General features: G+C 37.7%; 1 protein-coding gene across 1 annotated transcript in view; it reads left to right on the forward strand.

Annotated features, from left to right (window-relative positions):
• Window positions 1-2549: 2549 nt before the first annotated feature.
• tek (TEK tyrosine kinase, endothelial) overlaps window positions 2550-17291 on the forward strand; it is a 121623-nt gene continuing 106881 nt past the window's right edge. The window contains exon 1 of the mRNA XM_072589014.1: window positions 2550-3404. Within this exon, the coding sequence (XP_072445115.1) occupies window positions 3353-3404 (52 nt within the window). The 5' untranslated portion in view covers window positions 2550-3352. The remainder of the gene's footprint in view (window positions 3405-17291) is intronic.

Consider the following 17291-nt stretch of genomic DNA (forward strand, 5'->3'; position numbering starts at 1 on the left):
TTAATATGTTTGGGTTTCTTTGGGTTGGTGATGTCATTTCCAGGATACATGAACATCAACTAGCCACAAAACAACATGACCCTCTCTCATTAGTATCCTTACATACAAATAAGGAAGCACACCATTTTGACTGGGACAACACATCCATCCTAGGACAAGCCAAACAGAGAGACACACAAGAATTCCTAGAGGCATGGCATTCCAACCAGAACTCTTATCAACAAACACATTGACTTGGACCCCATTTACCACCTCTGAGAAAAAGAGGAAATGACATCACCACAGGAAATGACATAAGAAACCCAAACATATAAATAGAAAGCATGAATCATTAGCAGGGCTTCATTCAGAGCCTCACTGAAGATGTTACCTAGTATGATGTGAAACATCTGAAAATGAACCTTTCAACTCAGTGAGCAAACCTACATGAAGGGCCTGTTTCCACAATGTAGGGAATTCTATAATTGCAAATATAGTAAGGGGCTGTGTATGCAGCCTTGTGGAGCACCAGTGTTGAGGATTATCATGGAGAAGATATTGTAGCCAATCCTTACAGAGTGCTATCTGTGGGTCAGGAGGTCGAGGATCCAGCTGCAAAGGAGAAAGCAGAATCCTAGGTGTCTAGTTTGAAGATGAGTTTGGTCAGAATTATAGTGTTGAAGGTGGAGCTAAAATCAATAATTAGGAGTCTGACTTAGGTGTCCTTGTTATCCAGGTGTTCCAGGGATGAGTATAGGGCTAGGGAGATGGCATCTGCTCTGAACCTGTTGTGATGGTAGACAAATTGTAGTGAATTAGGGCAATCTCGGAGGCTGGTGTTGATGTGTGTCATTACTGACCTCTCGAAGCCCTTCGTAATGATGGATTACCAGATGGTAGTCATTAAGGCATGCTACATGATTTTTTTTGGCACCAGGTTGATGGTAATCATCTTGAAGCATGTGGAAACTCACATCAGAGTAAGGAGAGCTTAAAGATGTCAGCAAATACTTCCACCAACTGGCCTATGTAGAATCTGAGTGCACAGCCAGTTGAGAAACACTCAGATTAACTTCTTTGGTATGCTCTCCTGTACACCCTTACTAATGAAGTCTGATGGTAATGGCAAACTCATTTACATTGGCTGCTGAGTTCTCTAATATGGAAAAGTCCACTGATTCCAAGCAGGTATTTCAGAGGTCATCCATTACCTCAGATCAGCACTGTATGACTTTCTGTACCAGATCCTCATGCTTCAATTTCTGCTTGTAAGCTGGGAGAAGGAATGCAGTCTTATGGTCTGATTTGCCAAAGTTCAGGCAGGGAATGGAGCAGTAAGCATCTTTGATGGTTGTGTAGCAATGGTCCAGGGTGTTTGGGCCTCTAGTATGACAGCAAATGTGTTGATGGTATCTTGGTAGCACACTCTTTTAGGTTGACCTGGTTGATGTCATCAACTATGATAAATAAGGCCTTGGGCTATTCCATCTCAAGGCTACCTGTGATGGGGTATATCTTATCAAGTGCACTCTTCACTTTTACATAGGGTGGGATGCAAACTGCTGTCAGGAAAGGTCATACCTGTGGCAGAGAGTAGGGACAGTCCCTTACCGTTAGATATTCTAGGAGTAGCAGTGACTCACCAGGGTCATCATGTCTCAGCACCAAGAGGTGTTAGGAGGCAGACACCTCCACACTTTACCTTGCCCGAGGATGCCTGGTAGTCTGCCCAGTTAATTGAGAAACCCTCAGCTTGTAAAGTACAGTCAGGTGAACCTTGTCTGTATAAAACAGTGCACACAGCAGGTTGTCAATTTTCTTTGATAGGTGAATCTATCTTTAGGTCTGCCCAGCTGATTTTCGGTGATTTTTACATTTTCCATTAATATGCTGAGTAAAGGGGCCTTGAAACCATGTTGTTTGAGTCTCACCCGAAGACCTGTGCATCTCCCATGTTTCCAGGGTAAGCGGCTGCTTCTAGTCAGGCCCAGGAGTTCAGTGTGAGTAGTCTGCTGTTCAATGGTAATCCCCAAAATGTTGGTAGAGGAATCAATGATGGTAACGCTACTGAATATCAAGGTTGATAGTTAGCTTATCTCTTGTTGGAGATGGTCATTGCCTAGCACTTGTTCAGCTCAAATGTTAGTTTTCACTTAGCCCCAAACTGGACATTGACCAGGTTTGCCCGAAACATCAATTTTCCTGCTCCTTGGATGCTGCCTGACCTGCTGTGCTTTTCCAGCACCACTCTAATCTTGACACTGACCAGGTCTTGCTTAATTTGGTATAAACAACTTGCCTACAAGAACACTTTTTTTATTTCTCAATTTAAATGGTCATTTATGTGATAATAGTTGGAAGAGGCAACTAGAAATTACTCCCAAACGTTTGCAAAGAAAATCTGTTCTTTTTTACAGTGCAGATAAGGATGCCAGCTGGTATAGTTATCAGCAAGTTTACATTTCGACTTGCATCAGCAACTTGCAATGGGCTGCGTCTGAACTAAAAATGATTACATGATTCGAAATGTCTTTCTTTACTTGAGAAAAGCGAAGAACAATTGAATAGATCCGTTTGTTGAACAAGATTGACCAGAATCAAATACAACGTGGTCAAGATTCTTACTGGTGTTTTTTGCCTTACTTAAATTCTTTTGCTTCTCCCATCCATGTATCCCATTCACGCTTGAGTACAAAAAGGGTGGTGGTTTGGAAGTTGCAAGGGCAGCACGATGACCGAACATGCAACATACTTTCATTTTAAAAGTTTTGGTCAAGCTCTTGTCCGGCCAAAGTAAAGCATCCGTGAAAGTTTTTTGTTGTTTGAAAACCGAACAGTATTTTCAAGTTAAAACTACATTCAATCGTTTTTGTGAATGGGCGATGTTTCGAGTATTTCTCATTTTTTTCACTCTTGAAGGAGAAGCCACTGTTTTAATGAAACCTGGATGATCCTTTGGTTTTGTTTTAAATAATACACCTCCTGTCTAAAGTTTCGTAGAGCAGTATTTACAAATTTTATCGATAGTCTTCCTGGTCGCTGTTGATAGTTCTCCTGTCAGAGTATATGTATGTGTGTGTGAGCTGCAACTCCTGCCTCTTGCACTCCGATTCCCACAGGAAACAGGAAAAAGGAACAGCCATCGACTCCCTGGCATTGAGTAACCCCGAATCCGCCTTATTTGAACTGGATTTGGGAATAATCAGCGAGACTTTTGATCCCCTCGATCGCAATATTTAAATTGTTCGTTAACAGCTGTCAACGAGGACTCCGCCACACGGAGAGCAAGTGATCTAAATCGTTCAGTTTTAGGAGTAACGGAAGAAGAAAAGACAGCGATGTGAAGGTGATTGGGAGCTCCGGGAATCCAGTCATGGATTTATTAGCAATATTGATAATTCAGCTTTACTATTTGTCAAATTCAGGTAAGACCGGTTTACATTTTTTTAGGATTGAGCCGATGAAAACACATCCAAAATCCTACTTCTTAAAGATGAAGGTGAATTTGCTAAAGATATATTCCGTTGAGAGTGATTCAAGAAGTGCGTTTCAATTGTTAAAGAACATGCAGTGAATATTTCACAAACACTTGAAAAGAGGCGGAGGGCCCGTTAATGTAAAAGAGATTCTGTTGAAAAAAGTATGTATGTTCGAAGGAAATTCCTTTCAGTCTTTTTTAAAGGTTAATTTAACTCCAGGACGTTCTGTTCGTGTATAAATTGGGAAGCGAGTCATATTGGTTACAAATTTGGAGTAAACGCTTTGATAGTACGCCTTTCTCTGCAATTTAAAAGGTGCCTAATTTTGTAAGGTGAAACTTTACACCGACTTTTAGCTCGACATGCAATATTGACAAAAGAATATGTTTTACAGTAACGTTTTAATGGAATTGCAATCAATCTCCTCGTTTTAGCAAATCTCAACAGGCGAATCGTGGCACTATTATCACGGTTTAGTGTTGCTTTTGTTTATTAAATATACATTTGACTGGGTCGCTTACTAACTATCTAGTGTTCATTATCAGGACCAATATTTCAAAAAAATCGATTATCTGACATTATTGTTTCATTTTTTAAAAATCGGTTCTTAATTACAACATACAATACAGTTTTAGACAATGCGTGCAGTTTCCCAATGCGGTCATTAGTTAGCTGTAGTTTATGCTCCCTAAATAGTCAGATCACTTGCAACTTACATTGTTTCCTTGTTCGATAAACCTGCTATCGACGTAAGACAATTCAACTTGTGTGCTTTTTTTTAAACGATTGAGTACAACTACAACTTTTTAAAGTACGTTATTGGCTAAAAAGTGCTTTGGGATATTCTAAGGATGTGGATGATGCCTTAAAAAGAAAATTCCTTCTTCTCTCACACAAACATTTCTGCTTAAATATTTTGCATATTGGGCTTTAAGGTCTTTTGAAAGGTCTTTCGCAACAGGTTAAGTTTAAAATCATATTTAATGTTTGCGGGTGATGCTTATAAAACCATATTTTTACTGCCATCAATAAAGTGCCCTGAAATTGTGTACTCCTTGATCCAGGGCACTTTCTAATACTGACAAGGCACTTGTAATAATGTTAGGTAATTCTAGCTGAGCATTTTAATGTTGAAGAACCATCAAGTGATAAATGGTTTGGAGATGAAAGTGTTCCATTGATCTTGCTAATCTTGTCCTTTGTGATGGTCGAGGTCATAGACTGGGAGGTGCTGTCAAAGGTAGCTATAATATTGATGATACAGAATGGATGTTAGAGTGGATGTTGAGTGTTGGTGTTGCACCAATTGGTTTCTGACAATCATAATTAACATCCTTTATGGCATATTCCAACCATTGGTGACTTTGATATACATCAAGGAATAATCTTAGTATTGCTTATTCTTTGTCATAGTTGGCCAAATGTTTCTTCAAAGTTGAAAGCAACTCCTATCTGACACTGGACTTTTATATCTTTGTGTAGATCATGGTTGTAGCAAAATTTACAGCAATTCACTCGTCAGTTTATATTCTAAAATTGATTTTAATTTATTTATTGTCACATGTATTTTGTTACAAAATACAGTGAAAAGTATTGTATACTGTCACCTCTCTCTGTTGCCATCTCAAAGCACAGAAAAATAAACTAAAACATAGAATATAATGGCTGAAGAATAAAGAAATAAAGAAAAAATGTTCAACTTTACAATCCTCCTTGTTAAGTGCTTCGCAATGGGTCAGGGGCCTGGTGGCCAGGCATGAATCCCTTCTCTGCATTGCCACCACTGGAAGGAAAGTCACCACTCTTCAGTGCCATCTCGTCTCCACCAACACCCTTCCCACTCTGAGTCCTCACCGGATCTCACCAATACAGACACCACCAATGCTGCACTGGCACAAGCTCTAATCTGACACTGCCAATGAGTCTGCTTCGGTCCCACCTTGCCAATGCAGCCATTGCTGATGCCGAAAGTATCATACTGGTCCCAAACTCACCTCCACAATCATGAGTCCGTGCTAGGCCTACTTGCTGCCACTGATGCTGTTGCTACAACCAAGCTCTTCAAAAAGAGGTAAACAAAATAAAAGAGAAAAGCAAACAAGAAAAGAGAGAGAAATAGTGGACAGAAAGGACAAACCTTGGGCTCATAAGCCCTACTCCACGGCTATCTTACTGGAATTGATACATGTGAATCCATGATGTGAGTGTTCATGCCTCCTTTCCTCACCTTGAAGATGATGAAAGGGACAGCAATTAATGGCATTACATTCGATCTGCTTTTTTGTGGACAGGACACTCCTGAGCAATCTTCAACATGAAAGGATAGACATCACTGTTGTAACTTCACTGAAATACTTTGATAAAGATAGTGCAGCTAGTTTTGCCTTGCAAGGCTTACTCCACATGGTTATCATGTTATTGACACCCACAGGCTTTGCTGATGTGAATTGGCTGACTACCAGCATCACTGAAAGTAGGTATTTCAGGAGATGGTGGATTGTGACCATCCATTGGCTGAAGATAATTGTAAATATTTTGACCTTGCCCCAGAATTCTCAGGTCCACTTTGCTGAGAATAGGATGTTCATTACTTCTACTTCTCCTGGTTATTCACCAGTATTCTCAGTAAAACGTGGTGAGAACTTAGATCTTACGCATTGACTGTGGGACTGCAGAGACATGTCTATAACTTATTGTATTTTGCAGTTAGTGTTTAGTTCCCATTTCTGTCATTTATCTTTCGTCCTCTTCACTTCCTTGGCACCAAATCTATTCTTCTCTGTAGCAACTATCTGTTGGCTAACCAGACTGTTTGCATACTTGATTTATATCAGACTCCAAGAATGAGTTTCCTGCATATCCTTCACTGAAATCGCCCATATCCACCTCTCTGTCATTTGCCTCTGACATTTCCTCAGCTTATTTTCTGCTGAAACCTTCATCTATTTCTTTGTTACTTGTAGATGTGATTATTCTAATGCACTATAGGTAGTCCTTCCATATCCTATGGACATTAAATGCTATGCTGTCCATGCCTTAACTTTAACCAATATCTGGTCACCCATCGTCCATTTGCTTGCTGATCTACATAAGGTTCTATTCAAGCAGAACCTCAATCTTAAAATTTCTGATTCTTTTTTCCAAATTCTTCCAATGGTCTCTTCTCTCCCTCTCTGTGTAATTGTCTTCAGTGCTAGAATTGAATCCTCACCTTCTGCCCTTCCATCACCCTCCCCCACACCCTGCACCAATCTCTGCATGCTAAAAATTCTGGTCTCTTCAGCATTCCAGTTTTAATTGCTTCAACATTACCAGAGATGTCACAAGATGCTTAAGCTGTTAGTTCTATCATTTCCTCCACTAAGGTCTCTGCCCCTTTTCCTTCCTTTAAGACATCACAAACTACTATGTCTTTGACCACTATACTGATCACTTGACCAAATATTTTATGGAACTCAGTGTTAAATTTTGTTTCAGAACACTACTGTAAAATACTTTGGAACATTTTATTGTGGTAAAGGCATTATATAATGTGAGTTATACTACATAGATCAGTGTAGTTTCATGAAGCTGCTATGTCTTTCTAAGGCATGTTCTTTTGCACTCCCTCCTCAACCAGGGTAGGTCTCTCAGCTTGATGGCAGATGAAGAACATTGGAATTGAAGTATCTCAGACACTGTCTGTTCTACCTCTCTTAGATCTTAGACTGCTTTGTATCTTGACTCCATCCCCCTACATGGATTTCTGTATCCCTTAACATTAAGACCTTAAGACATAGGAAGAGAAGCAGACAATTCAGCCCAAAGAGTCTGCTTTGCCATTCAGTGAGTTGATCTAATAATGCTCAACTCTATTTTCTGCCTTTTGCCTATAACCCTTGTTTACTTCACAGATTAAAAATGTATCTATCTCAGCCTTCTATATACTTCATGACCCCATCCTCTATAGTCCTTTATAATAAAGAATGCCACAGAATCACTACCCTCTGAGGAACGAAGTTCCACCTCATCTCTCTCTCTCTCTCTCTCTCTCTTAAATGTGTGATGCTTTATTCTAGGATGATGTTCTTTAGTCCTAAGCTCTCCCATAAGCAGAAACAACGTTTCCACATTCACCCTTTCAAGGCTTCTAAGAATCCTGCATGTTTCAATATGCTCAGCTTTCATTCCTCTAAGCTCTAATGATTAAAGGCTATACCACTAACCAACCCCTCCATCCTTCACGTCAACCTAGTGAAATGTCTCTGGACTACCTCCAATGCCTGTATATCTTTTGTAAAAAAGGACCCAAGACTGTTCAAGGTATTCCAGCTGTGGCCTAACTAGCATTTTGGATGTTTATAGCAAAACCTCCATATTTTTATACTCCATTCCCTTTAAAATAAAGACCAATATTTCATCTGCCTTCCCTATTACCCACTGAATTTGGGTGCTAGCTTTTTGTGACTTATGCATGAGGACTTAGCATATCCCTCTGTGCTGTCGCATTCTACAGTGTCTCTCCATTGAAAATATTCAATGCTGAATTCTTCTAGCCAACATGTATGATCTTACATTTTCCCATGTGATATTCCACTTTTGCCACTTGCTTATCTATATCCCATTGCAGATTCTTTGTTATCCTTTCATAACAAAATCTAACAATCTCAGTTTTGAAATTTTCAATTGACCAACTGCCTCAATAGCTTTTTGACAGAGGGAGTTCCATATTTCCACTAGCTTTTGTGTTATTAAAGTGTTTCCTGACATCACCGTTGAATGCCCTGGTTCTTAATTGAATGTTCTGTCACTTGTTCTGAACTGTTCTTCACACCACCCCTCTTCCACAAACAGAGGAAATAGTTTATCCTTAGATACTCTATCAAATTCTTTAAAAATCTTAAACACTACAATTAGAACACCCTTAATTGTCCATACTGACGGGAACATCTAGTTTGAAATGTGATTTAGTATTGTAAGTAAGATCGAAGTTATCAAATGAATAAAGTAATACATATCCTTTATCAAACTCTTCCTGTATGTTTGAAGAGCTAAGCTGTTAAACACTACAATACCTCTTCAGTGGTTGATCAGGAATTAAGTTCTTTAATGATGTAAAAATTCTGTCAAATTTCCAACGGACTAGCATTTATTAACAGGATATAGAGATATAAAGTTTCAGGCTTGGAAAGAAGTCCTTCAGCCCATTTTGTACATGCTGGCCACCAAGCACCTATCCACACAACTGCCATTTTCCAGAACTTTATTGGTAGGCTTCAATGCTACGATGCTTCAAGTGATCAATTGAATGGTAATTTGTTAGTTTCAATGTAATTGTGTTTAAAATTTTATATCTTCACAAATACATTGTGTCATTTCTTTTCTGTATTTATAATGGAAAACTGCCCAATTAAATTTATCATGCTAAATTAATATACCTTTGCACTAGTGGAGTTGTTATAACCTTTTGTTAATGATTTGGACATTATTTCTTCTAATTTCTGCAGAATCAGAAAATTACAGTAATTTATATCTCAAATAAGATAGGAATCATTTTGCAACTTTTCTATGAAAGAATAAGACCACCTCAAAAAAATTCATACTCCACTGAAATCGCTGCATTAGTTACTCAAAATAGTTATTTACAACTCTGAATAATTTAATCTTTTTAAACTTTTTTTTGTATTTCATTAGTTGTGAAGCACTTTGAGATGCTTGGTCAAAGAGGTCAGTTTTAAGGGCTATCAAAGGACAAGACAGCGATTATGTAATGGAAAGGTTTAGGGAGGATATTCCAGAACTTAGTATGGATGGCTTTGAAAATGAGATGAGAATTGTATTAGAATTGTAACTCTATGCCTTGAGCCATGATCAGGCCTGCCTCCCAGTTTAACTTGCCTAAATTTCAACTAAAGGGAACAGGTCCAAGGGCATATAATTTTGGTCCATTGAATCTAATCTAACTCTAATGAAAGGAAGGAATCTTATCATGTACGTTATCCTTTCCTGATATGGTCTAATCTATTCCAGAAGTAACACCTGCCACCTGCCTCTAAATGGCTTCTGTTTTCTTCAACAAAGGATCCCCTCACATTGTGGTCAGTAGGGCCCTCAGCTGTGTCTGGCCCATTTCCTTCATTTCTGCCCTCATCCCTTCTCCTCCTTCCACAACAGTGATAGATGGTGGTCACTTTCAACCACCAGTCTCTGAGTTCAAAGATTCATCCTCTGCTGTTTCTGCCGCCTCCAGGCAGATGCCACCACCAAGCACATAACCCCCTCTCCTCCACTGTCAGCATTCCACAGGGACTGTTTCTTTGTTGCCCTCCATGCCCACTCTTCATCACTCGTAATATTTTCTTACTGTTCCATTGCGACTTCTCATGTAATTGCAGAAGATGTACCACTTCCCCATTTACCTCCTCCCTCCTTCGTGCCCAAGGCCTCAAACACACCTTCCAAGTAAATCAATGTTTTACTTTACTTCTTTCCATGTAGTTTACTGTACTCACTGCTCACAATGTAGTCTACACGGGGGAGACTAAACTCAGGCTCGTTGGCTGCTTTATGGAGCACCCCTGCTCTGCTGATAGGAATGACCCCAACCTTCCAGATCCTTGTCAACTCAATAAACTGCCTTGCTCCATGCAAACTTTCCTTCCTGGGTCTGCCCCAGAGTTCCAGAGAAACACAAGCTAGAGGAACAGCTAAGTTTCCACTTACAGCTTCTAGAAACGCACTGAATTCCACAACTGCAAAGCATGACATGTGTCCTTGATTTTTCTTACGTTCTTCACTACCTGCCCTTGCTTCATTCACACAGACACACACACACGTATACATTCTGTCCTTTCTTTTTCTCTCTCTCACTTGAATGCATGCACACACACACACACACACAGAGTCATGTCATGTTTATGTCTTGATCACTTTGCTTTCAGCAGATTGGACCCAATTTCTCCTTTTCACACCTTCATTTACACCAATTTTACATCTCTTTTGCTCCTTAATCCCATTAACGATCCCTCCTTCCAATCTGTTGCACTTGCTCCCCTTCCCTTTCCCCCTCTGTCTACAAAACAAGAAAGCACAATTTTTCAACTCCTTTCAGTTTTGAGAAATGGCCATATTGGATTCGAAACAGCGACTCTGTTTCTGTCTTCACAGATGCTGCTAGACCTGCTGAGTTTCTCAAGCACTTTCTGTTTTTATTTAAGATTTCTCAAAATTGCAACGCTAAATAGAAGAAGAGTAGAGGGATAGGACATCTTTCAATGAGTGTCTAGAGGTGTGATGAGCTAGATGGCCTCATTCTTCGTAGCTTTTTGCAATGAGATTATATGAACAATTTGGAAGATGAATTGGAATGAGTATAGAGCGCTCAGGAGGAACAGGTGAGTTAAACCAATGAAAATCTTGATCGAAAGTTATCCTGATCTCTTATCCCGGTGTCTATTTTAGACTCATTGATAGAGACTGATTGCAATGATTATCAAAACACCAACATTTTTGTATCATATGAAGACCAGAATGATTAAGGGTGAATTAAATGGACCTTGGTGTTTTTATTCTAATAATTCTAAATTCTCATGTAGAAGCATGCATGGTGGAAGAGGAGGCTTTATTGAAGCTTTTGGCAGTAGAGAAGAACTACTTTTCTAAAAGATATTCAGGGCTCTTGACATACTTTTGATGTTTAATTTTAATTAATTTTGTGAAGAATTTAAAGCTACAAAAATAGCTAACGGTAATTTCCTTTGAGAAGTGCAATTTCTTGTGCCCAATGAACTTAAGGAAAACCTTTATAAACAAAAAAAACTTTTTTTTAGCATTTTCCAGTAATAATATTTCAATAAAGTTTTTAAAATTTGAAAATGCTTTTCTATTTAAAATTAACCTTGTACGTGATGGGATAGCCTAGCTTTCAGTGTCTTCTTTCCAAGATCGGAGAACAGTTAAATAAAACTGACTTGTTCCAAGGAAACTGCTGCATATAATCTTTCTTGTACAGGTTGTTCAGGAAGTGTTTGAATGTTAAGGGAAGAAGAAAAAAAGAATCTTCTTCCTATAGCTCTTGTACAACATCTGCACACCCTGAAGAACCTTATAAGCCAAAAAGTATTTTTGAAATTTTTGAAGCACATAGTGATAATTTTCACAACAATCTGCCATAAACAGAAATGCTATTATGGCTGAGTAATCTACTTTAGCAGTTTCCATTTATAGATGAGTATTAGCAAGGGTTCTATGGAGGATTCCCTGGCTCTTCATTTCAAATATTGCTTTGGAATTTTTTTACGTCCACGTAAAAGGACAGTCAGCACCTTGTTTAAGAAACCATCTGAAAACTGGCACTGCCAACAGTGCAGCATTCCCTTAATGCTGAAGTAAAGTGCCAGTCCTGATATTTGTGCTTATGTCTTTTGGACATGGTTTGAAATTAGAACATTTTAACTGAATTGAATGTGCTGCCTACTGAGCTATGGCTGACACGTGAAGTGACTAACATGGGAATATGTAAAGTTGACAGGTAGGGAAAGAACAGACTCCTTCATTAAATCTGGCCCTCATCTCAAGGTCTAACATAATGTACCCCAATTCCGAAATTCACCGTCTCAATTATCTAATCTTCTTGGAAAGATTTTAAAAATTAAAGAAAGTAAGGATCAAAAGGGAGAAACTGCTCTATGAAATGCCTCTCCAATCCTCTTTAGTGATTACAATCAATCCAGGCATTTGCATATACAATGAATTTACTGTTGAAGCTTTAACAATTTTCATTTTGGCGCAACAGCTTCACTGGTGACAATTTATTTTTTATATTCCATTCTACATATTTGTGTTATTTTTGTTTTGTTTTCCTTCAAGTATTATTTCTAACAATTTCACTCTATCTTGTGAACATTTTTCTCATTGTGGTCTGTGCTTTACTCTGTCCAACATTTTCTGTCATTATTTCTATAAACGTAAACTCCTTGCGAGCTTTTCTGTGTTTTTATGTCATTCTGATGTTTCTTTGTAAAACACTTCCCAGTGGTCCTTTCCCTTTACTGATATAATTAATAGAGCTGATCTTTCAAGGACACTTTCTTAGATCCCTCAGCTCCCATCTCAAATCATTCCTGCTCAAGTTCTCTGCTACATACCCACTGCTCTTCTCAACTTATGTGATTTGAAGAACACTTTGTTCCAGCATAGCAGGGCAGTAATGTGAAAGCAGCAATACGTTGTATTGCTAATCAGGGTTTATTAAGAATGAGTGGGGTCCGGGAGCACTGGTGCAGGTCAAAAGATCGGCACAATCAAACACAAGTCTAAAGATTGAGAGCAAATATCTAACCAGAATCAGTTTCTAGAGAGACTCTCAGAATGACTGTGGACTCAATTAAATCTACTTCTGGATTTAGGAACCAATTTAGCCTTTTATTTAGGAACCAATTTTGCTTTGTATATGTTCTTTCAGTGCAGTAGTAATTTTCAAGCTTAAAATAATATGTTTTGTTTTCTGAAATGCAAAGTGTGTCAAACTGATGTCAGTGTGCGTTGTCAAGGAAATCAAGAGAATTTTTCACTTGATAAAACATAACTACAGTTATAGCTTAGTTAAAGTTCAGACCTTTTGCTTGTCTATTTTAAATCTGAACAATGAAGGACTTCAGCCATGAGAAATTAAATAAGCCAATAATGGCTACAGCCAACAGGAAGGTCTATGTTTATAATGGGTGATGTTTTGTAGTACATTACATAAATCTACTACTCCATTATTTAAAATTTTAGGTACCAGAATTCACTGCAGCATATATTCCATAGAAAGGTTTCTATCCATTCCTTTATGTTTAAAACTTTCAAAAGTAATACGATTTGTATTGTATATTCCATTGACTATTTCCTGCTACCAGTTGAGACCTATAAGGCTCCTGTGTAAGAATGACCATGGGACTTGACATCACACAAATGCAATTTCCTTATTCTTGTAGCCTAAATATATCCATGTGGGAAAAAAAAACAAATGCCTCATATTGTTCCAAGGTTTGAAATAAGTCACTTTTAGTTTATTGTGTAACTAGCTTTTAAAATCATCCAGATAACATCTACGTATGTTTCCTTCTATAGTTCCAAAGAAAGCCTGATGCATTACAGGTAAAATTAAACATCTGGATCTACTTTTCAATACACCTTCTGATCTCAAATGTATTGTCCAAATAAATAAAACTGACATAAACCATAAAAGCATTAATCCACTTTATGTTTGGCTGTTCAGTATTTATGTTATAATTCAGGGTCCCTTCAACCTCCCTATGCACTACAGCTTCACTAAATCACCATAAAATTTCTTTCCTTACACATTTGAATTATGTCTTGAACCACCATTATGTCATTTGTGAGCGATAGAAGTTGCACATCTGATTTTAACAAAAAGTACTTTTTCTACCTTTTTTCACAAAGGCTGTGCACTTTAAAGGATGAATACAGGTTTCAGGTTAAGATTTACAAGACGTTAAAAGCAGCACCTCAAAAATGTATTCAAAGATTTTCCAGTAAGGTGTATAGGTTTTTATAAGCAGTAATTGCTTCCAGTTAAACATTTAGATGAAGCTCAGCTCTCATTTGGTTTCAGTATTTTCTGGATAAATTTAGTCACTCTGTTGTGATTTTTAAGATATGAAGTTATTCTTAGAAATTTAAATTTTTGTTCTAAAGTGACAGAAATTCTTCTATTTGATAAACATTTACAGAGATTCGTTCATCAATTTTGCCAATAGTAACACTTGTCAATATTGCTTGAGAATCGCAGCATGGAGGAAGTAAAAACCAATGTAAAAGAAATGATGATCTGTGTAAAGAATGGGGACTTGCAGCATGTTCAGCACTTCCTCCATCTCCATTCTTTAAGCCTTTTTTTAACCTGCTGTAGTCTTGGAATTAAAAATTGAAGGTTTCAGGCCATCATTGACTTGAATCATCTCAGATTAAGAACAGTATGGTGGAATTTTCTTTCGGAGCTGAAATTAGTGAAACACATTCATATTGCAACATGAAGCCCAACCCGAAATCTACAATCTTCATGAATCAGCGCAGTCACTGATATATCATGAAGAACAATGCGATTGCAGGCTCTTTTACCCTTTCATTGCATGAAATCAAATGGATGCTGTTGGAGAATGTGATATAAATTTTGGACGTGATTGATTTTTCACAGAGATAAAGGGATAAGAACTTTGCTTTTGGTATTATCATTGGTCGCCTGTTAAACACCATGTTCAATATTCATCAACAGAACTGTATGTCAGGGGTGCTTAAAACAAATGGCAGATCCAATACCACTAATACCATTTGCAAGGAGAATTTCTAACCCAAAATGTTTCATTGTTGTCATTATTAAAGTGATTTATTTATTCTTGGCAATTTCATCTAAGGTTGATCCTTAAATAAGGAAAGAGAGTATGCTAATCCCGTTTTAGTCAGAATATTATCCTTTTGGGCTAAGGACAAAATGCCAATTATATGAGTCATAAGTTTTGCTGTTGCCGCATCAGCAAAATGACCAAGTAAGGCCACCTTTGGGTCTACATCTGTCAGAGTAATTTAATGTATAGCACAATACATTGCTTTGAAAGGTTTAACAGATGGTCAAAGCCTAAGTCCTATGCATTACCACACCTGGGACAATTTGGGCAATGGTCACATGACATTTTACAACTAGTCTGTATTCATAGTTTTTCAGTAACAAATCTTTGAAAGCTGATCACAGACAGGGATTTCATGACCTTGAACCAGGTTCATATTCCCCATTCATTTGTAAATTGATCTTCCAAGATAAATTTTTCAGGTGTGCCTTAAAATTCTCTCACTGCTACCTTCCTGGAAATATAAACATTATTTATATGGTGATAACAAAACCTCTTAGTATCTGCTGCATAACTGACATAAACAAGATGTACACAGTTGAGACTAAGGTATTATATCATTCTTTAGAATAAATCTTAACAGCTTCTAGCAAGTTTCAGTTAAATGATTTATCAGCAGTTCACTGAATAAAATATGCACTTCACAAATATTTATATGAAAGACAAGAAGAATTGCTGACCTTGAAGCACCCCTTCCAATAGTGGCATAATACACTGATGAATACTGTCTTTAAAACTAACTGAAAGCAGACAAGGCCATTTCAGCAACACACTTCTGATAAACTGCCCTGGGTAACAAGGTGAAGAAATCTGGATTTACTCAAATGGTTGTCAGTGAGAAGAGCCTCATGCATTTTCCCAAACGAAGAACACAAATGTCCACATGTTTCATTAACATTGCATCTTGGAACATCTTTAAAGACTATTTTAGAAAAGAAATACTTTCAGGGATTTCTTCTGGGTAGTTTCCAGCTGACTGGCTCCATCTGCATATTGCATGTTGCCACTTAATAAAGTTAAACGTTTTAATGTGAGGGAACACACAACATTCTTCTGAGTTATTACGATCTGTGAATAAAATAAAGGACTGATTAACATTACAAAACTTGCTCTAAAATGTCCACTCAGCTCCCAATGGCCTAGAACATCTCAGCAAAATCAATTCAAACTTATCATTGAAATTTCTAAAATTTCTTTCACAGAACAAACTGAAATATAATTAACTTTCTGAGTATTATTTACGCCTTTAGCTTGGCACTGAATTTGTTTAATAATAATTTTGGTGAGATTTGAATTGTTGCTTCACATTGATATCATTGTGCATGAGAAACCTGTAAATAACTTTGGTTAGACCATACTTATCCTAAGAACAGTTCTTGTCAGTATATAATACAAAGGATATGGAAGCTATATGAATATAAATGGATATGGAGATAGTGGAAGAAATAAATTACTAACATGATATCTGAACTGAGAAGTTGTTGCCATCAAAAAAAAATGCAGGCTTTGTCTTTTTCTCCACAGAGAAGAGAAGCCTGAGGAATATCATGATAGAGTTTTTTAAAATTATGAAAGTGTTTAATATAAGTGAAACTAAGGTGAAGGACAACAAACAAAAACAAAAACAAAAATTACTTGAAAAATTCAGCAGGTCTGGAAGCATCTGTGGAGAGAAAGCAGAATTAACATTTTAGGCTCCAGTGACCCTACTTCTGAAGACCTGGTGAGTTTTACCATGGCTAATTTTCCCATGGGCAATCCACCTTGTCTAGATATCGCTGGTCTTTGTGGACAGTTTAGCATGGTCAAGCCTTCACTAAAACAAAGAAGCCAAAGAACTCTGGATGCTGGAAATCAGAAACAAAAACAGAAGTTGCTGGAAAAACTCAGGAGATCTTCAAAAGAAGGGTCACTGGAGCCTAAATCTTAATTCTGCTCTCTTTCCACAGATGCTTCCAGACCTGCTGAGTTTTTCCAGCAATTTTTGTTTTTGTTTCTGATTTCCAGTATCCAGAGTGAAGGACAACAAAGAAAGTCACTCATTGACCATGCTAAACTGTTCATAGTGTCCAGAGATATCCAGACAAGGTGGATTAGATATGGGAAAATACAAGGTTACAGGGATAGGGTGGGGGGAATCACTCTTTGAAGGGGCGGTGTGAACTTGATGGGCTGAATAGCCTACTTCCACACTGTAGGAATTCTATGACTCTATGAACTCCGTTAGGTAATTCAGGAGAAACTTCTTTATCAAAGTGTAATGAGGATATCAAACATTATCACATGTAGTTTTTGAGACAAATACCTTAGACAGATTTAAAAGCCAGATAAATAAATGCAAGGGTAAATGTACATTATAAATAGCAGTGTAGACATTTGGGGGTGAAAGATTCTTTGTAATATATGATCCCGCATTGTTATAACGGTAATGTCAGCATTTTTCAGT

This window comes from Chiloscyllium punctatum, chromosome 2 (assembly GCF_047496795.1).
Source record: "Chiloscyllium punctatum isolate Juve2018m chromosome 2, sChiPun1.3, whole genome shotgun sequence".
NCBI lineage: Eukaryota > Metazoa > Chordata > Chondrichthyes > Orectolobiformes > Hemiscylliidae > Chiloscyllium > Chiloscyllium punctatum.